This window comes from Taudactylus pleione, unplaced genomic scaffold (assembly GCF_031769625.1).
Source record: "Taudactylus pleione unplaced genomic scaffold, aTauple2 ptg000065l, whole genome shotgun sequence".
NCBI classification, from domain to species: domain Eukaryota; kingdom Metazoa; phylum Chordata; class Amphibia; order Anura; family Myobatrachidae; genus Taudactylus; species Taudactylus pleione.
Genome location: NW_028284467.1, coordinates 9706916 through 9728445, shown reverse-complemented (window position 1 = coordinate 9728445; position 21530 = coordinate 9706916). Strand labels below are relative to the sequence as shown.

The following is a 21530-nucleotide window of genomic DNA, read 5'->3' as shown; positions in this document are numbered from 1 at the left end:
AGTGTAGGTTACCATGTGAAAGTGCAGCAGGGGAGACAGTGTCTGATTGTGTTAGCCATGTTTCTGTTATTGCCAGAAGGTTGAGGTTAGTTGAAATAAAGAGGTCATGGATGGATGTTAGTTTGTTGCATACCGAGTGTGCATTCCATAAGACACATTTTAGTGACTTGGATGGTGAAGGGAGGCATGCAATGTTTATGAGGTTAGCTGGATTTATAGTTCGTTGTGGGTGTGGCATGTGTGTTGGGCCTGGATTTGGAGATATGTCACCAGCTAATAGAAGCAACAGGAGCGAGATATAAATATATTTGTTGGATTTGTCTGAATGTTTGTTATGGCGACAGGTTGTGGATGTTATTGTCAATGTGTATAGATAAGTTAAAAGCTCATATGCGTTTGTAAGAGAAGAGGAAAGTAATGAGGCAGCAATATGTACAGAAGGATGAGCTGCAGGGAGAGTAAAGGATTTAGTAGTCTTAGAGATGATTCCATGGAGTGAGATCATTAATAGAAGTTTCTGATACATTTTTTCAATACATTCAATAATGTACAACACACAAACTACTGGTAAGGAATGATATTGTTATTACCTTGTTGTAGATGTTGTTCAATATTTGTTCAACTGTTTTTTTAACTGTTATATAATTACACTATGTGTTATAACACACTTAGTGCTTATAATACACGGCTGCCATCGACATCCACGGCTGCCTCTATACTGATTCTAAACTTAATTAAAAAACAAACACAATACTTACTTTAAGTCCTGCTCCTGCGTCTGCTGCTGTCCGGTCCAACCGCGGCTCCACCACGGATCTATGGGAGAGACGTCATGACGTCCCTCCCATAGGGCTCTCTGCGGGAGCCAGAAGCCGCAGCTCAAGAGTGAGCTCCGGCTTTTGGCTGCCGAAGCAGGGAGGGCGCCCACAAATATCAGCGGGCACCCGGCAAATGATGCCACCCTGCGGCGGCTGGCGAGGGGGGGACCGGTGCTGTTTTTTTTTCTTTTTTTCTCCTGGGGACTCAGTGGCGCCCTCTAGGGGCCGACTCTCCGGGCAATGGCCCTGTTAGCCTGCCACTAGAACCGCCACTGTTCTCACATCATCTCCTTCCTTCTAGGTAGTCGAGTCAGAGTCCAGTTTGGAATTCCAGGACTGTCTGATGAACATACGGCCTTAAGGTGAGAGGGTGCGATGCAAGGTAAGATACAGAAATACACCTGCACTGCAGCAGGCACCGCACCGCACCCCTCTAAAGGTGCCCACACACATAGCGACATTTTACACGATTTGGCCGATTCCGACGAATCGTGACGACGAATCGGGTAAAAAAAGTACAAATCATGAGTTTATACTCACGAGCATGATGCTGATGCGCGTCCCTGCTCGTCGTACATCGCATCTTCCGATCTGCCGTGCTGTAGGGCAGATTAGCCAATCTGGGATACAATGCATTGGCTGCAAGATAGATCTTTAGTCAGATTGGACATTTTTAACTCCAAATCGTGATCACGACGGCAAGGGAGCTCCCGTGAAAGTTCATGAGGAAATTGGCCATAAAATCGTATCGTGAGGACATCGGTATGTGTGTGGGCACCTTTACACTCACACCCAACCCAATTAACGTTGGAGACCACTGTTCTAAAAGAACAGTTCTGAAAATTGTTTCTTGAGCCGCGCGTCACCTAACTGCCAGCAGGGGGAGCTCTCACATGTAACCGCCACATACGGAGGACAGCAGAACGTAGAATGTCCAAGAGCAGCGCAACGGGGAGGTGCCATTATGTAGCCACGCCCCACTTCCCGGCTGTCACGTGACATCCTCCTCCAGACCCTGGCCGGCCCCGCCCCGCTCCGCTCGGCCTGTGGGCTGCCCGAGGTGTAGTGTGGCCGGTGGGGGAGAGGGCGTGGCCTGTGTACGTCACGGTGCGCGTCGTGTCGGCCGCCGCAGCCACCGCCGCTCCGTCCTGCCTGCTCCATGTTGCCTGGCTGAGCCGCCTCGGCCGCTGCTTGTCACCCGTGTCCGGAAGGAGAGGAGCGGGCTGAGCACCGTTTCCCGGGGGGGCTGCTGTACAGGCACATCGCGGCGGCTTTCCCTGTGATGCCTTCCCCAGCGCCCACCATGATCTCCTAAGAAGCTGCGCTCTCTATGTGCTGCTGTGGGTGCTGAGGAGCCGCCTGTGCCCAGCTGCAGTGTGGCTCAGCCTTGGCATGCCCTCCTCCAGCGGGCACATTACTGCGCACACCGGGGGCTGGGGCTCAGCTGCTCAGCGTCTCAGGGAATAAGGACATTGTGCTGTCGGACTCTTTCCCCATCCCCCAGGAGTTCTGCTTAGCGACACATTTCTTGGGTAAGACCGGTACCCCCCATCCAGGAGCATGGCCTGGGCACTGAAGCTGCCGCTGGCCGATGAGGTGATAGAGTCCGGTCTGGTGCAAGACTTTGATGCCAGTCTATCTGGGATTGGGCAGGAGCTGGGTGCTGGCGCCTATAGTATGAGGTTAGTACTGTATGTGTGTATCTATCTGCTAATACTGAATTGCGAAGCTTCATTGGTCCAGTACTCTTGTTTCCATGTCCCCAGATCTGTACAGTATCATCCGTTATACTGATCTCATTCTTACAGGAACACGGTGCAATTATTCTGGTAGTTACACAACTGGACATATTAAGTGGTTCTCTGTAAAGTGACTACTGGACGGCTACAAAGAGCCTGGTATTTAATGGCTAATCCCAGCCAATGTCTTTTTGGTACAATAACATAAGTATATATAGTACACTGGTCACACGCTGCTTGTGCTTACACTGAAAACTACACACTGTCAGTCCATATCAAGAAGATCGGCAACAGTTGCAGGTTATAAACCTACTTTGTGATTGCAATGTTGTGTATGTTTTGCATGATTGATTTACATGTTTATGTACTTTGTGTGTTCTGGATTATCATTGATATACGTAGCCAAAGTCTTGTCCCCCCCACCCCCTGCCAAAATATAATTGGGGGCAGATGGTTCATCTATTTAAAAAATAATCATCAGTCTGCTACTATGTTTAAGTAGGTACACACCTATACAATCCTCTGTCCTTTCTTTCGGGTTGGATATGAAATACCGGCAGTCCAACTACCCCCCCCCCCCCCCCTGCACCCTAACCCTCCCTATTAGTGCCTAAACCTAACCCTCCCCCTTGGTTGCTAAACCTAACTGTCCCCCCTTAGTGCCTAACCCCAAATTCCCCAGCCACCAAAGCCTAACCCTCCCTGTGGGTAACAGCTAAGACGCCCCGGTGTACCTTCGATCGGGAAGAAGGCTGTTGGGATTCCGCCCTCAGTATTTTGATAGGCGTTGGCATTTCAACGCTTATCTTTAGTTCCAGGTCGCGCTATTGACGGCCGGCATCCCGTCCGCTGGCATTCTCACTACATCCCTTTCTTTCGATTGGTGACCCGTTCATGCAATATCTTAAGTGTGTGCACACCTTTCGATGATTTATCGGAAGGAAACTGGTCGCATCGGAAGATCAGGTTTTATGTGCAGTTTAATCAGACTTGGCGGTATAGTGTCGGACAGAAAGGTGAAGTGTGTATGTATGTACGCAATTATCTGTTCCATCTGATGGTTCTGCCCATACTCCGCCAGTAGCAGCTCTGCATTTGTGTCTTTTCGTTAGATATTTTTGACAATTGAGGTTCCTGCATTGCAAATTAGAATGTAAAGTGTAATCGAAAGTATGATTGTACAAATGTGTACCTAGCATTAGAGTGTACTCTGGCTCAGGTTGTTACTATATAAACATATACTGTGCAAAGGCTATATGTGTTGTTAAGGTGTGCAAATATTACTAATAGCCATTGGTACAATGAAAGGGAGCAAATGAACAGTTATACCACTTTTCCACTGCTGCAATAGCCCGGGTTATTGCTGGGTCTACCCTGGTCGTGGCTCAGTGGAAAAAAGTCACTGAAAAATAACCGGGGTTCACTGACCAGAAATTTGACACTATTTTTGACCAGTGTAACGGACCTGGGCCATGCCTCAAACCAGTGGATTTGGCTGGCTTTAGTAGCACTTGGAGATGACATAATCTCCAAGCGTCCACTGAGATGCCGAAAGTGCCGGGTCTGGTATTAACTGCCAGTGTAAAAGGGGTAAAACCCGGCTCCACCCCATGGTCAATGTCCTGGGTTGGAGTAGGTTTTTGGGTGAAAAGGGGTATTACTCAATACTAAGAATTGATAGTAAAAACATTTTTCTTAGTGTTTGCAGAAGTTATGATGCGTTTATGAATGAACTCATTATGTAACTGTTTTAACGTCTGGTTTTCTCTGATACAGTATTTATGTACATTTTCTATATGTATACCATTGGCCAGTATACTGGTCACTCTTATTAATCTCTTCTGCACTGTTAAATGTTTGTAAACTGGGACAAAATTGTCACTGTAGATATTTTCATCCATTCCATACGTACTTGGAATTGGTTAGGTTGCTGAGCAGGCACACGTGTGGGACTCTCTTGTACACAGTCCTCACAAAACACTATCATGCGTTCCAGAAAGGTTTATTACATGCTGCATGGGACATTTTTAAATGCTTCTTTTTTTACCACCACCTTTCATACTCCCTTTGTAGTCACACACTAAGGGAGCATGCGAAATACACCCCCCAAAACATGACACTTCCACCTCATTTCTGCACAGCTCGTTGGACATAGTCTGGTTGGAACGCTTCCCCAGCCCTCCTCATGACTCTAGCTGCAGTCATTGGAATATTAGCCAAATCTTGGTTCATCAGACCATGGCCCGGATTCAGTTAGCGGTGAAATCGGCCTTTTTCACCGCCACCTGGGAAAACGGACATTTTTCTCCACCTAAGACCAGGAGAAAAAAAAAAGCAAAATCCCTATTTTTGACAAAAATTTTGGGTATTTCTTTCAGAACCCTTTAGACACCCCCTAATGATAAATTACCCACATTTTTGAAAAAAAGAATAAATAAAAAATGTTGAAAATGGGTTTACCGAATTGTCTGTTTTTTGGGGATGCGTCAAGTGTTTTAGGCGCTTTCTTTTTACGGTTTTTAAAATTGTACTTTTACGCCAAGAAAATATACTCACCCATTTTAACATACCCCCAATTTCCTGGGAAAAATTACTTTCTATAATTTTTTTTTGTTTTTCCGTATACGCAAATTACCGCCAACCGATGCAATTTAAGCCCCCAAAATACTTTTATTACGGCCAAATATAAAATTTCTGATCTACGTCAGCTATTTTTTGGGGTACAGATGCGAATTCTTAACTGTTTTGCCTAATTTCGTCTAATTTTCGCCCCTTACCGCTGGCGCCAGTGAAAACGACCGATTTCGCTGCTGTTTGAATCCAGCCCCATATGATGCGTCCCCACTGTTCAATGGTCCAGTGACTATGCTATTTGGCCCATGTCAGACGCTGTTTCTTTTGGATGGTTGTTAACCTGGGACACACCTGGCCTATACGACTGAAAATTCGTAACCATGCAGATCGCGCCGAAGTATTCGTTCTGATACTGTTTGGCTGGGACCGGCATTGTACTGTTGGAGCAGTTCCTGACACGTTTGGAACCGATTGGTGGTTGCTAGGCGCCCTAAATGCTTGCGGCCCCGATTTGTCATGATTGACTTTCGGACACTTTTCCGCCGCTGAGATTCTTTGTGTCCATGCTTCTTCCATTGTAGATGGATACTGCTTACTGTCTTCGAGGGCACCCGCTGCCACCTCCTCCAGGCTATGGCCATGCTCTCAGCCAAAAACACTAAAGGAGACTTTTCTGGATTGGGCATTACTTGGCTGCTGGGGCAAAGGCTCAGTAGCCATCCTTGTTAATTCCTGGTTCCAGAGCTAAGATGCCCTGCAAGCAATCCTAAAGATCAGGAAGCCTGTTTGTGTTGTGCCGCGTTATTTTATCGCCCTCTGACTTACCTTGGTTGGGCGCATGCACAGTGCAGCTGCCACAGTGCTTCCGGGGCCGACTGCTTCATAGGGTCCCCGGTACACAGGCTCCTGGGCCTAGAGATAATCGGCACATGCACACAGTAGTCATACAGATGTCGCAGTGCCATCTTTCCGGACATAAAGCACGAGCGTCCCTGCATCCTCCTGTTTCCGGCAATGCCGCCTACCACCTTCAATGTAATTCTGGAGTGCCACCCTTCCTCAGACTGTAGCTACCCGAAACGCCTTGCTGGGCAATAAATGAGGTAAGTCCTGGAAATAACAAACTTCCCTTCCCCCACTTCTGAAGTTTGGCATGGCACTGCAGATAAGGGCAGGGTGCATTTCTCAGTTTAAAAACGTGCCAGACACTGAACCCTGCTTTAAAAAAAAAAAAGACAGTTTGCGATAAAAAAAACATGCGAGCTAGCACTCGCTGAATGTAATAGTGTGAGAAGGTGTAAATTCACATGAAACTTGTCATGCGTTTTTATCCCGTACAAAGTCAATTCTAGTTGTTTTCCCATAGAACTCTCACAATGTAACTTGCAAAGAACTATTAAGAAAAAAAACTGGCAAAAGAATAACCTGCTTCAGGCCAGCGAGTTAGCCTGAGCAGCAGTGTGTATAGCAGAAGCCTGAACAGATCAGTCAGATGTGTGTAAAAGGGGACTTAGCGTTCCAAATTTTCCCCCTATATCTATGCAGTTCTGGTAAGAAATTATTCAGCAGTTGCCTGCAGCATGTTGCCATTTGTCTGTCCTCTATATCCACTAATTTAATTAAGGAACATTCTGCCTAGCTAGCAGTATGTATATTATATACAGTTTGTTTCCAAACTGTAATTCGTATATAAGCTGATGGCATCTGGTTCGGTGTTGCTTGTTTTTTTTAGCCCATATTTGAGTGAAATTTTGGCAAGTCTTCATACCTCTGTATCCTGCTAATTTTGCCCCAACACACTCCCCTCTTCTAAACACTGATGTCTTTTCTCTACACAACAAATCATAGATTCCTGGTTACCATGCTAATAAATATGGCTCCTGCATATGAAGAGCTTGTGCACCAGCTATCCTTCCCAACTCTTTCATTTAAAATATTTGCCCAAGGATCTCATTCAATCTATTTTTATTAAATTTGTGATCACAATCCATGAGTAGTACAAAATTGATTAAACAAGAGCAGACTGCGATAGGGAGAAATAAGATTCAATCTCAAACTTTTTAGGGAAAGTTGGCTTGTGTGTATGATAGTTTTTGTTTGTTCAACATATTCTTACGCTGGGTACACACTGACCGACATATCGGCCGTTCAATTGAACAGCCAATATATTGTTTACTCGTCGGCCAGTGTGTACAGGCAATATGTCTGTGAGCAGCAGGCATATTGCAGTGGCTCCGCTAAAACAGCCTATTGGGAACGTGTACATGTATTGTATGTATGTATGTGTGTGTGTGTGTATATATATATATATATATATATATATATATATTTTATTTTGTAAGCTTGCGAGCAGGGCCTTCCTACCTATGTATCTGTCTGTTATTAGCCGGTAGCTGGCAGAGGGCTGGAGCTTGGAGGCACCTGGACTCAATCCAGAATAGCCAGAGAATGGAATAGTAGCATTCCCGCTAGGTTGTTTTAACGGGGCGCGGCGCCCTGCCCTCTTTCTGAAAGGCAAAAAGCACCCTGCCCTCCTGAAGGAGGGCAAAAAGCGTCCTGCCCTAACAGCCTGCGGGAACCGTCTTCACCTGCGGGCCGCAGTGTCCCACGGGTGAAGAAATGTGCGTTGACCCGGTCACCGCCAGAGAATAGACGCCGGGCGCATGCGCCCGGCATCTATTCTCCCTGTCTGCAGGGCTTGGGGGCTGCCCGGCGTGTCCGTAAGTACCGGGCACGCCCCCAAGAGAGACGAAAAGGGGACGCGTCTTATAGACACGCCCCCTTTTCGATGACCACGCCCCTTTCTCGGTCGCTCTCTAGCTCCGGCGCCCTGCCTCGCGCCGGAGCTAGAGGGAACACTAGAATAGCATTTTGCGCAATTCTGTTGCTCACAGGATTCGGATGCAGTTGTAAGGCAAAGATGTTTTTTGCTCAATAGGATTTGAAAAAGACCCCCTCAGCTTCAAGGGTGTACAGCATAATGATGTTATAGCAGTCTTGATGTTCAAAAGATATACACAAACCAGGCTCGCAGGCCTAGAATATGTCACTCCAATATACATTACCACAGGGGATAAATCCGCCCTGTGCTCCTTTTAGCCAATCATGCTAGCTCACAAACTAAATAAACCTATCTTACATTTTAAAGATACTAACATAATTTCCTTGTCCCCACCCAAAAAACAATTGGCTTTGGTAAACCGCAAACTGAGTTAGAATATACTGTCTCTGCAAAGGTAAATATAGTGCAAATTTTCAATGGCATTCATCTTTTCACATGGCTATGACTAAAATCAGTTTGGCTTATTTACAATTTTAACACCTTATGTTGTTAGGAAGTTCCACCCAATAGGAGCTTCTTAAATACAAATAAATTGTTTTTCCCAAACTTGCTGGGGAGACACACTGGAGAGCTCTGCAGTGCATTTCAATGAAAGTGCTGTAAACGAAGGGTTTGGCCACTACGTCAGGATAATTAACATATCACTAGGAGGTGAGAATGTCTCCAAAGCCATTTGGTTCTAAATGTTACAGCCTTCTAAAGCAAAATAACTTATATATTCCTTATAAGTGCATAGGCTGAACATTTAAAAGTGCATTTCCACATCTGCGCACAGCACATTGAATATAACATGTTCAAACACGTTACATATACATTCATAGTACATGGCACACTACGCCTAAAGGTCCTTTTTAAAAGCGCCGTGGCAGCCATTTTAATCACGTGTGGTCGGGCTTTGGTCACACTCTTCCATTAGCTCTTTCCATCATTTACCTTATTCATTTTTATCTGCTATTATTTTATTTTTGCACCCATTGCTCTGTCTGCATCTAATGGCCATATTTTCTAATTGATTTCTTTTGTATATTATCCCTCTTGTTTCTTATTGCATACTTTGCCATTTTTCCCCTGCATTCTTTTTTCCCATCTCACCTACCCACCACCTTGTCCTGTTTTACTGCAACTTTAATTTCTGTATACTACAGCCATTTTGTGTCACCTTCTCTGCCATATTGCTTTCAAGCACCATTTTGTCTCTACATTTATCTGCCATCTTGTTCTAATGCATCTGTTTTCAGTTTTGTCTCCATTACGAATTGTCATTGCCACTATTATTTTTGCTGCACTGCCTATTTTCCCATTTCATTTGTGCCCACTTGTGGCCCCTCCCCTTTTCAAGCCCTGAATCCGTTTCCCAGGTGTCTCCCATCTACCCGGCTCTGGTCATCGACGCCAAGGTTTCTCCTGCAGTGCACCCGTCCTCTGGAATGCACTTCACATCATATCCAACTTTCTTTGTCTCCCCAGCTTCAAACTCCTCCCCTTAATATACACTTTTTTTTAGTAAAGTCTGACGGCCCTCCTCCTAACACCTCTCGCACTCTCCTTATACCCACTTACTCATTCCCAGTTCTCTCTAACTGTTTACCCCATCCTTGCAGAATGTAGGCTTTTAGGCAGACCTCTCTTCCCTTTTTTTTTCCTGCACTATCTCTACCACCTGTGCTCCTTGTCTCTCGTCTCCTTCAGCAACTGATCCTGTACCCCTGATGGGTACAGCATTATTGAGAGCTGTTGTGCCTTCCCCTGCGACTCATCACTGCCTGCTGACTACAGCGAATAGCGCTACCCTCCCCTTGTATTTTTCACTCCCTGCTTATGGTTCTACTGAAGTGTTTGTGTTTACGCTTTGTACTCATTTCTGTGAGGAAGGATTTTCCTTCTAAACTGTATATCAACAGAAGACATCCAGAAGATAGACTTTTCAAACCTCCTAAAGTGGACAAGTGGAGGTGTTGCCCATAGCAACCAATCAAGTTTAAGGTAGCATTTTGTAGAATGCTCTGTATAAATGACAGTTAGGGCCAAATGTAATAGGGTGAGAGTTTAGAAAATGTGAGAGTTTAGCAGTAAACTCTCACATTGGTTGAGTTTTATCTTCAAAATGGGAAAACATCTGAATAAGATTTTAAATTGTGAGTTTTTTTAAGTCTAAAAAAGCATGCAAGTTCGCTCTGTTACTTTGTTTTTGGACTTTATTACATTGGCAAAGTTTAAAAAGTGTCAGAAACTCTCACTTTTCTAAACTCTCACCCTATTACATTTGGCCCTTAGAATCTGTTTGCTATGAAAACACATCCACTTGTCCTCTTAGGAGGTTTGATAAATATTCCCTTATGTCTGATAAAGATAGATGATTGATCTGCTACCTTGCTTAAATAATCTTCTGAAGCCTGTGCCCTGCATGCCCACAAGGTTGCTACCATCCTTATAGAATGCACCCTTATTTCTTTTGACCCCTTACGTCTGTTCCATTTGCATGCCTACACAATGACAAACTTGATCATCTTGCCAGGGTATGTTTGGATGTAACATGTTCTTGATGGTGTCTTACAGAAATCACAAAACCTTAATCTACCTCCTGATTTATTTTGTCCTGTACAGGTAAATTTAAATAACTCTAAAAGTTCCAGGGTAAATAAATGTTCTTCCTTATCATTGGTTGTGGACAGGGAGAAGGAAGTACAATTTATTGATTGATATGACAAGTGGATACTACATTATGTATCATGTTTAATAGTTTAGGTTTGTACCACTGAATAAATATACTCCAAATCCTATAGTAAATTTAAGGATTTTGTTTCCTAGCTTTATGGAGCTCGACTCCTTTGCATCTTAGGAACCACTGCTCAAGCTCCACACCCTCAAAGATGGGACAGTAGGGATTGGATGCAGAAATGTTCCCTGATGCTGTCCGAGGAAGCAGTTTTCCCCAAGACATTATAGACCAGTGTTGGCTAACCTTGACACTGCAGCTGTTGTGGAACTATATATCCCAGCATGCCCTGCCACAGTTTTAGCATGCCCTAATAGCAAAACTGTAGCAGTGCATGCTGGGTTATGTAGTTCCATAACAGCTGGAGTGTCAAGGTTAGCCAACACTGTTATAGACCCTAGTGTAGCCCAAACAGAGGCACCACTATGACCTCTACAGTTTCTTTCTTAATAATCTTTATTTTATGAGCAGTGATAGTAAAATGATAGAACACATCATAGTTGTAAGTTCATGGAATCGACAGATAATCTCCACTATTTGTCCTGGTGTCCTTGTGGCCAGACTAAAACTGAGTTACCTTGGTATTCATGCAGTTACCATCAGATCTATTTGAAGGAGTCCAAACTTCAGTTTCTACAGTTGAAAAACTCTTTATGTAAAGCCCATTCTCATGTATGGACTTGATATTGACTGCAGTCTTTGAGTGCTCTGTGTAATGCAGAGGGGGATTTAAAAAGTTCTTCTTCCCATGTCACGATTGTTGTTGCTTCTGCCATCATGTTCTGCTTGTGCCAGTTTAAGTAAGCAACTACTGTCCATTTGTCTGAAAAGAAACCGAGATGTTTGTGTCTTAAGAGTATTTAAAAATGCTAAATCGCATGCCATACTGCCATCATTGCCATTTGAGCCATTCTCCTTGTACCACTTCTGTAAGTAGCTGAGAGAACCAATCTTTGGGAGCTGGAGTCTGTGGTGAGCATAATCTATTCTAGTTCTTAGGGGAACACCTACTTATTGTAGTAATGTAATATGAGTGACTGATGACTTCATACAATCCCACTGATTGTCTGACTAGGTCAAGATGAAGATATCACACATGCCACCTTGTCTAAGCATTGCCATATTTATGAATGAAAAGGTGATTGCATCTAGTGAAGCTACAGGCAGAAAATCAATCCCTTTTTCCATCACTTCCATGGTTTTAATGAAATCCTTATGAAGGTTCTCTACCCCCTACTCTAAACACCCCGGAGACCGAAACCATAGCTATGCCAAGCTTAAGTACTGTTCCTGAGGAACATGAAGTTTCTTGAAGCAGCTTTCCATTTTCTTATCTATATGATATTTCAGTGGCCCTCTACTACTGGGATAGAGTGGTAGACTGGCTACGCCTGTATCAAGTATAGTTACTGCCCACCAAGTAAAAAATTATAGATAGTTTCTTAAGATTAAACTGACCACTGTACATCTGTTCCCATTCTTAATTAATGAGATCTTAAACACCCTGGTGTATGACAAGTAGATCTTTATTTTATTTTTAATCATTTGTAAAGAGGGAATGTTGGGGCTGGGGTATCATCTTTTCTCATGAATATTAATAACCTACACAACATCAGGATTAAATTCCTCCCAGACCTCTCCTGAACCATGCTAGATGGCCAGTTAAGTTAAATAAAGGAACCCAACGACCCACTGTACATCCTGTGTCTCTTCTGCCCCTTTATATTAATGAAATTCCCCTTTTTGACAAACTTCTCCTGCTTGGATTTAATCACCCAGGAAATTATCTGTTGAATTTGTTTAGGTGGAGAATCACTGGCTCAGCCACCTAAAGGCCTCACATAATCACCAGCTAATGCTGGTTTTCTTCGCTTAAGCAGGCTCTGATAAGAGTACCGAGTAGGAAAGAATTATTACTTATTACCAGGTCCAAATGCTTGACCCGGGAATTTTACTTTTCTGCGTGAAGGCGGGGTACAAGCTGGGACCGGCAAAGAAACCCGTGCATCAAATGCTGGGTAAAAGCTGGGATATTTTTTTTTTCAGTATGAAAGGGGTATAACTGACTAAACTTGTCTAAATGTTTCAAAGAAAGCACCCCTACCTTGGATGGTAATACACAGAAATATAAGCGACCCAAAAAGCGCTTGTCCCTTGGATGGAATATACAAGTCGTCTTAGTTCTGGTGTTGGGAATACATCGCTCACAGAAAAGAAGAGCACAGCATAGAGTTATTCCCCAATATGTAATAACTCCACAGTAGGAAAAAGAGCTTTCCCAACTCGCCTAATTAAGGTGAGATACGTTCATTTAAAGGTATCTTTATTGTTCCCATAAATTAATTCACTGATTAGCAAGACAAGCTGGTTGTGTACCAGTATTTATCCCTTTTGGACATACTCACCTGGGTACAGGCATAGGCATTCCTCAAGGTTTCTTTGGAAATCCGGTTTTACACCTCTGGTTGTCGTGACCTCATACAGATGAATGAATGCAGTCAACTTCAATGGATGGATGGAGATAACTTCTATATAAAAATGTATTCCACAATTCAAGATAATACAGGTTAAAAAGTAGTCCCCACGCTGGACCCTCTATAGTAAAATGGACTTGCAGATCAAACAAATTCTCTTATCTTGAACAACCAGAAGCCTCAATTTAGGTGTTATTTGGTGGAAGATCAGACAATACTGCAAAAAAAAAAATACAATAATATACAAATTTGGTAAAAATATTAGTTTTACAGCTGCAGGGAAAATCAGTGGACACTGGATCAACCCTGTATTTATTTTCAATACCAGACTCTATTTAGAGGTTAGCAGGTTATGGATCTGTACTTATTGCCAAGTAAGATATGTGATCTATTGACACCTGAAATGTAGTATTTCGATAGATAGCAAGGTCTGCAAAACCATGAAACGCTTAGTCAGACAACTGATTTCATTATGGCATATCTCCGTAGTTTGTTTCCATCACAGACATGATGAAATCAGTAGTGTTTTTGTTTAGTTTTTCTTTTTGTTAATGCTGTGAATTTTCTGTTTACAGTACAGATGTTCCTTCTGTGTCATGTCATCCGCTTAGAACATTCAAAGTGGTAACACCGGTTGTGAAACATTCCTGGGGCACGCATTTCCGAGATCCTCTTTGGTTCTTTATATTTAAGGCAGAATACTGGCTTGTTGAAAAGTTTTCCAAGTTACACGTTTTGAGCACTGAAACAAACAATAATTAGCATTTACCTTTTTTTGTATTTTCAGATATCCCTTCTTAAATACCTCTAGCAACCTCTCTATAATTGTAGAAATATTTGACAAGGATATGGCATTCAGTGCCACAAAGGCCAACATATAGATTGGTTGCACAAACCAAATAAATTGCAATAGAAGTGAAGTATAACTTAAGTACAGGTAGCGTTTATTTGCAAACTGTTTGGGACTCAATCGTACTTACCTGATACTAATGTCTTTCAAAGCTGTTCATGTCTTAAATGGTTTCTTGACTCTCTTCCACCAATGCATAAAAAATATTTTTAGCAAGGAGTGTAAAATTCAGATCTTGGCCTGTTTCTAGCGGTACAGTGGATGGCACAGTGGATGGTATTGGAGAACGTGCTTTTAAATTTGTTTAAAATGCATAACTAAAATGTATGTTTGTTGCCAAGCAACTTTTCCATGATCACAGTGCATGTGTAAGAAGGAACACTAACTGTTAGTAAAACATATAGGACATCTAAGTTATTCTTTGCATAGAACAGTTTTGTCTACTTCTTTTGTCCCTTTTATTCACAGATAAGCTGATTTACACGTATATTTGGAACCCATGCAATACTTGGACTCTTTTGTTTACAGCATTAACCAGAGGATACTACACTAATTGGGTGCCTGTTCCATCTCTATTCTCTTCTAGATTATCCTGACGACCTACCTATTAGTACTTTAATACCCCTTTCACACAGAAATGTAGATTGCCAGATTAAGCATTTGGACCCGATATTTTGCGGATCAACACGGGTCCTTTTCTGTGTGAAGGGGTCAACCCGGGTAAAAATTTCTGGGACTTCGACCCTTGTAAAAACCAGAAATTGTCCTGAGAATTGCAACCTGGGTTGACTCATTCACATAGAAGAAATACCCGGGTTGATCCTCAAATTATCGGGCCCAAATGCTTGATCCAATGTGACGTGTTGAATTGTATTAAGCTTGGTACTCGGAGGTTATTTCGGCCGTTCCGACAGATTAGTCCAATATATTGTAAGAGTCGCCCAATGTGTACCCCCTATGGGCTCGATTCAATTCAGCTGTTTGGTCCAACAGTTGTCAGTTAAGTCGGAGAATGCTGGTTCTCGCGATTTAACATGGATGTTAGTCGGAGAATGCTGGTTCTCACAACCAAAGTGCCGGCCGCACGGCTATTATCGCCGCACTAAGCAGGAAAACAGATGCGCGCAGGGCAATTTTGTTGGATTTCTCCTAGAACCCTCGGGTGCGAGAAAAAAAATCCTTTATTTAGACCAAATGCCGCGCTGAATTGAATAGCTCCGGGAGCTCCCTAACGGGGCTATTCGGCATTGCTCTTAATTGAATCGAGCCCTATGTTGGGCCATGCGCGCTCCTATATGGTCGTCAACCGCATGGTCAGGTCGGCCCTACATGCAGCTCAATCTGAAAATGCGTCTGATGACCTCATGCAGCAGGATTGCGGCTGGTGCCGCATGTCGAGCACCAGATCGTCTTAATGTCTACCTGCTGCCCGATATGTTGGCCCATCACCAGTGCGGTTTCCCCTTGCATCGCTGGGTACACATTGTCTAAGCTTTACTCAAGTGCAGTCTGTTCTGTTTATTTCAGTCTGTTCACTTTTTCAATGTGGACTTATTACAAAGAAGTGAGACATTGAAAAAGTAAACAAAAAATAATAAGCAGTGTATTTAACTCCGTAATTTTTTTTTTTTTCAGCAGCTGACAAGTCTGTGCCTTGGGGTCAATCCTGTTAGGTGCGATGATCTCGGCAGTGGCCGCACTTTATGGCAGACCAGATTCACCTAATATTGCTCGTAGTCCCATAGGGCTCTGAGCAAAGTTATGCGAATCTAGGGTTGGGTAGCGAAGGGTGCGAGATGCGGTGCTGTTGCCAGTGTGTAAACACCATTGCAACGGCACATCGCATCCTTCACACCTAATTGGATTGACCCCCTTGTCTCTAACACTGAGGGCACAGGAAAGAGTCTGGGGAAAAAGCCTGCAAATAAATACTAATAAGGTTGCTGTGAACTTGTAAGCTGTAAAGGCATAGCTTTGCAGATAGAAAGTTCATTTTAAATAGAGGCTGGCTGGTGATTTATTACTCTTATTTTTATATCTGTCACCTTTTAAATAAAAACTGTGCGTCAGCTTATGCCGTCTGTGGGCCTATTATTGGGCATTCCTTTACACTGTGACCTTTTTACCCTGGAAAAGGTGAGCCTGCTCGACAATTTTACAGTATGTACATGTCAGTGGTTTTGATGTATGGACAGTATAATAGATTAGGCAAGACTTTTGATAGAACATTGTAACAGAGAAGTGCCATATGTATAAAGTCCTGCGTCTGACCCGGGATTTGGAATACATTTCCGCCCCAGATCAGACCTGGGACAGACCCCCTTTTACACTGAGCCGAACTGGGCTATGCCCGGGTCGGCACTGTTCACACCGGAGCAGGGTCAGCACTGTCCCGGCTCTCCAGCGCAAGTGAGCAGCGCTTCTTCCCCTCCCTCCGTGACCCTCTTACCTCACTCCACAGCGGTCTGGAGACAGGGAGGGTGGGGAGCGCTGCTCCGTTCTGGTTGGGTGCTGGTTGCAGTGGACGCTTGGAGATGTCATCTCCAAGCGCCACAGAAGCTTTCCAATTGGGCGGCATGCTGGAACGACCCGTGCTCAACCCTGCAAGTTACCCGAGTTGGATGCCCGGGTCCCTGAACACGTGCATCAACCTGGGATTTTTATGTCAGTGTACAAGGGGTACTAGTCATGTTTTCTTGCTGGAGGACTTCTTGGACTCCTATGAAATATAGAAAAATTTGGTGGCAAGTAATGTAAAGTTTACCCTGGAACAGAATAAAAGCTGGATTCACTTAGGAAGCCAGTTTCTACAACCTTGTGGTATTTATAACTACTTTGTCTTCTACCCCAAGGACAGGTTGGGTACGTAATGCCGGTGGTCAGAATCCTGACGCCAGCATCCTGACCAGGTTATAATCCCGACGTGGAGAGGTGAGTATCCTAACCCCTAACCCTCCCTTCTCTGTGCCTAACCCTAACTTCCCCGGTGTCTAAACCTAACCCTCCCTCACCCCCCTCCTTTTAGTGCTTAACCTTACCCCTAGTGTCTACCCCTAAGCCTGCTACTCTCCTTTAGGATGCCGGTGTCGGGATTACGGCGCCGGCACTCCGCAGGTCGAGATACTGAAAATATTCCCCCAAGGACCACCATCATAAGGGAGTGGTGCAGGCCATATATACTCTTTTAGTCCTCAAAAGACCATTCCATGTTAAACAGTGCATAATTCCCATCTTATGTGTACACAAGGTTATAAAATGAGTGACTGCTCCCCGCTAATGGTGGAGTCGGACAGAGAAGTGGCTGCGATAAGTGTAGGGATGGAGTAAGGGAATCTTGCCGGGTTTGCTATGCTGGTCTATTATAATGACCGCACGCACAATTAAGTTACAACAGGGTTCACAGAAGAGCAGAACAGGGGCTGTGCAATGACGTGCTTTCCCAAAAAGTTCGCTATGTGGTCAAATGATGTAGAATAACCACCACCCCTATCTGTCATCTGGCTGATCTGAGCATTCATTGCTAATTCTCTCATATGCGAAACTTGGAACTATTTGCTCCTTACGTCTCTCTTGAGGATATTCTTATGCCTATGCCAAGCGTGTTTAAATTGTTCCACTGTCTTAACTTCAAAAACATCTGATGGGAGGTTATTCCACTTATTCACTAACCTTACAGTGAAGTAATTTTTCCTCAAATTTCCTCTGAGCCTGCCTACCTCCCTCCAGTTTCAGTGCATGTCCTCGTGGTGTTGTACATCTTACTTTGAAGAATGCTTCCCTCCTGTATCTTGTTAAAACCCTTCATGTATTTGAAAGTTTCTACCATGTCCCCCCTTTCCTTTCTCTGCTCCAAACTATACATATTAAGATCTTTTAGTCTTTCCTGGTAAGTTTTGTGCTGTAGGCCATGCACCATTTTAGTTGCCCTTCTTTGTACCGTCTCTAATGTGTCTATATCCTTCTGGAGATGTGGCCTCCAGAACTGAACACCGTATTCTAGATGAGGCCGTACCAAGGACCTATACAGTGGAATTATCACTTTTTTCCTGCTACTTATTCCTCTCACTATGCAACCAAGCACCTGACTTGCCTTCCTCAATGCTATGGTGCATTGCTTGCCTGCCTTCAAGTCATCTGAAATGGTGACTCCTAAATCCCTTTCCTCCTCTGTATTTTCCAATATAGTGTCCTTGATACTATATTTAGCCTTTAGGTTATTGAGACCCAAGTGCATGCTTTTCTCCAGCATTTTAATGGAATTACTCGGTTCCACCCTTTCGGTTTATGTTGAGGCCTACGAAATGATCCTGACTTGATTATATGAGGTCTGTTTTTCAATCGATGTTTATATCTTAATCGCCTCTGAAATCCTATAAGCCATTCGTTTTTTTGAGACAAGCATATACATGTGCATGGGCATGTATTTACACGTGTGCCTGTATGCAGCTCTGAATAGCGTTTCCGCTAGGCTGTTTTAGCGGGCCGCGGCGCCCTGCCCTCCTTCTGGAGGACAAAAAGCGCCCTGCCCTCACAGCCTGCGGGTGCCGTTCTCACCCGCGGGACGCAGTGTCCCGCGGGAGGAGAAACATGCGGTGACCCGGTCACCGCCGGAGAATAGACGGAGGGCGCATGCGCCCGGCATCTGTTCTCCCTTTCTGCAGCGCTTGGGGGCTGCCCAGCATGTCCGTAAGCGCCGGGCACGCCCCCAAGTATGACGAAAAGGGGACGTGTCTTATAGACATGCCCCCTTTTCATGACCACGCCCCCTTTTCGGTTCCCCTCTCTAGTTCCGGCGCCCTGCCTGCTGCCAGAGCTAGAGTTAACACTATATGAACATATGTACGCAGTTGTATGTACACAAAGTATGCATGGATGTGATTTATAATAAGGTTTAAGTTTACCTTCTACTATAGGAAAATATTTTTTAATTGCAGGTGTAACTATAGTGAAAGATCATGAAACTATATATAAATTTATTATATACAGTTCTTATATAATTAACTGTGATAAGGTACAAGTATGCATAAGATTCATGGTGTGTGAAAAATATTTATTTAAAAATCCATGCCTATATAAAAGGACTGGTTTGAAGATATGTGAGGTCCATTCCCCTACATTCTATTGACAGTTCCTCTGTTGAAATCTAACTTCGCCCTTTGCCCATAGATAATATGGAGGGTTATGTTTGTGACATCGTTTTCCACAGTTACAGTTTGTTAAATTATGTCCCATTGGCTATAAATATAGCCTATGGAAAAATTAGAAGGGATTGGCCAAAAGAACCCATGTGGTCCATACCCTAACGATACTCGATCAGAACTTCTATACACTCCTTCCTATACCTTCTAATATCCTACCTATACCTTCTAAAGATGATGCTAATTTGCGTACGCAGTCAGTGAATAAAGACTTAAGACCTGGAATCTGTGGTTCCAAAGCACAAGTATTATTCAAGTAAAAGTACAGTCAGTTACACGCTATTGATCCAGACACAATTCGGCGCAAAGGAATTATACAGACCCAAGTACAGTATACATACGCAGCGCTTCCGGACCAGATGTTAGGCATAAGCAAGAAACCCCTCGTCTATCAGCATTCAGCACGAAGACTAAAGACCCAGTGTTGGAGCACACATATTTATACCCCCCAAGGATAGACAAAACAAATAGAGACTTTTGTTGCTGATGCTATTGGTTCCCAAGGGGGATCCATCTGTTACAGAGCATTTAACAGGCTGATTCAAATAGACACAACCCAGCCTCCGACAACTGAGGGTCCCTAGATTCCCGCCACATGCAACATCCCAACAGTTATTCATATCATATACATTTTGTTGCTTGAAGTCTCTGCGGTCCATAAGTTGAGAATGCATGATGCGATCTCCCCACCGATAATACCGGAATACTGTGGAAAGATTACGCATCAGTACAAAACCAAACACTGCTTACTTATCATGTATAAAACCTTAGTTACCAAACAATCTTTATTTCATAGCATCTATACTAAATGAACAAACTTAAATCTTATACCTTAAAGCTTATGAAACCTTGTATGTGAATATGTAATGTGTGAGTATGCGGGGTTTGATATAAAGACGCTAGTTAACTTGGTTAGGGTGCGTGCGCATTTAGCTACTAAACGGTGTTTTCATATAGGATCTTATGCATTCACTAATATGTGACTAGTCAACAGCGCAATTGTGCGTATTAAGGTGTATATGAGAAACGGTGAAAGATGCAATCACATGATGCTATTAGTAATATCGCCATATGTACTTAAATGTGAGTTTATCTAAAATGGCGCTTGGGCAGCCATTCGCAAAATGGCGTCTTGTGATCTCATTTCCAAGATGGCGTCTTGCGGCCAGTCGCAAGATTGCGTCGCCGAGATTCAATTTTAAACTAATCTTGTCTCGGCCAATTATCCAGCTTCGACAACCCGCTCCCTCTCCGTTCTATCCTTGGATAAGAATTTGCTATCTTTGTCCACATATAGGTGTTGTACTCTCATAATATGTTTTGTATCAACTGGTATTTGCATCGGTGGCCGGAGAGAGCTTGGTAACCACAGTGTTGTGGTAACGGCCGGGGAATGCGTCCCACGTGACCAGTGACGCATCTACCTGGATATGGAGCTTAGCAACCTTAGTGTTGCAAGCAATGGCCGTTGTAACCGCCCCATGTGACCGGTGATGCACCCGGGCGGAAACGCAGATCCTGGGCTCACAATAGGATAATATATCTACTCCCGGTCAGGTGAGCAGTCACATGATCGGATAATACTCTTTTTACTATGTTTAACTTATAGGCTTTAATGACTAATTTTTTAAAGATGGTCTGCCTTCTATTAATAGAAATATAAATGAAAATAGGTCATTTGCGGTTACATTTTGGTTTACTTATGTATGTGGTGGATGAAATGATTAACTGATCTACAGGTGATAATTAGCGGCCGCATTGGCCATGGTATATAAACCCACTTGGGGACATGCACATATACCTTTGATAAAGCTATTGGACTCACAGTCAACGCGTCCGTTGCATCGTCCCCAACTTGTTCTTCCACTGACTGGAACTTTTATTGGACTTTCAAAAACCTGGACCAAGTCCCGGATTCCATCTGTAGAACAAATTGCCACCCACTGATTGCTGAATTAACCGAAGAACTTCTAAAGATTGTTTAAGGGCCATTGGACTCTACAGCTGTGTGATTCAAGTCCGCTGACAAGAAAACCCTAATTTTGGCCGTGGATGTGGTAAATATATATACAAATGAACACTCCTGCTCGTCGCACAGGCTTTCATATTCCCGCCAGTACCACTAAGGTGGGCAATTTGTCAGGGACTATTATAGGAACAGGTTTGTGGACTTTTTAAATAAGGCATTTCTTCTTCTGGACATATTTAAGTGCCAATTGCATAATTTCCAGACTAGTGGACTATTCATAATGTATATGTATTTACATCTTATCTTTTATATATGCATTCAATACGCTAATTGTTTTTATGGTATACAAT

The 21530-nt window shown here is 43.5% G+C and overlaps 1 protein-coding gene across 1 annotated transcript in view; it reads left to right on the top strand.

Moving 5' to 3' along the window:
* Nucleotides 1–1846: 1846 nt before the first annotated feature.
* The window catches only part of TFCP2 (transcription factor CP2), a 111142-nt gene continuing 91458 nt past the window's right edge, over nt 1847–21530 (top strand). Inside the window, exon 1 of the mRNA XM_088465940.1 lies at nt 1847–2500. Coding sequence (XP_088322066.1) covers nt 2379–2500 — 122 coding nt within the window. The 5' untranslated portion in view covers nt 1847–2378. The remainder of the gene's footprint in view (nt 2501–21530) is intronic.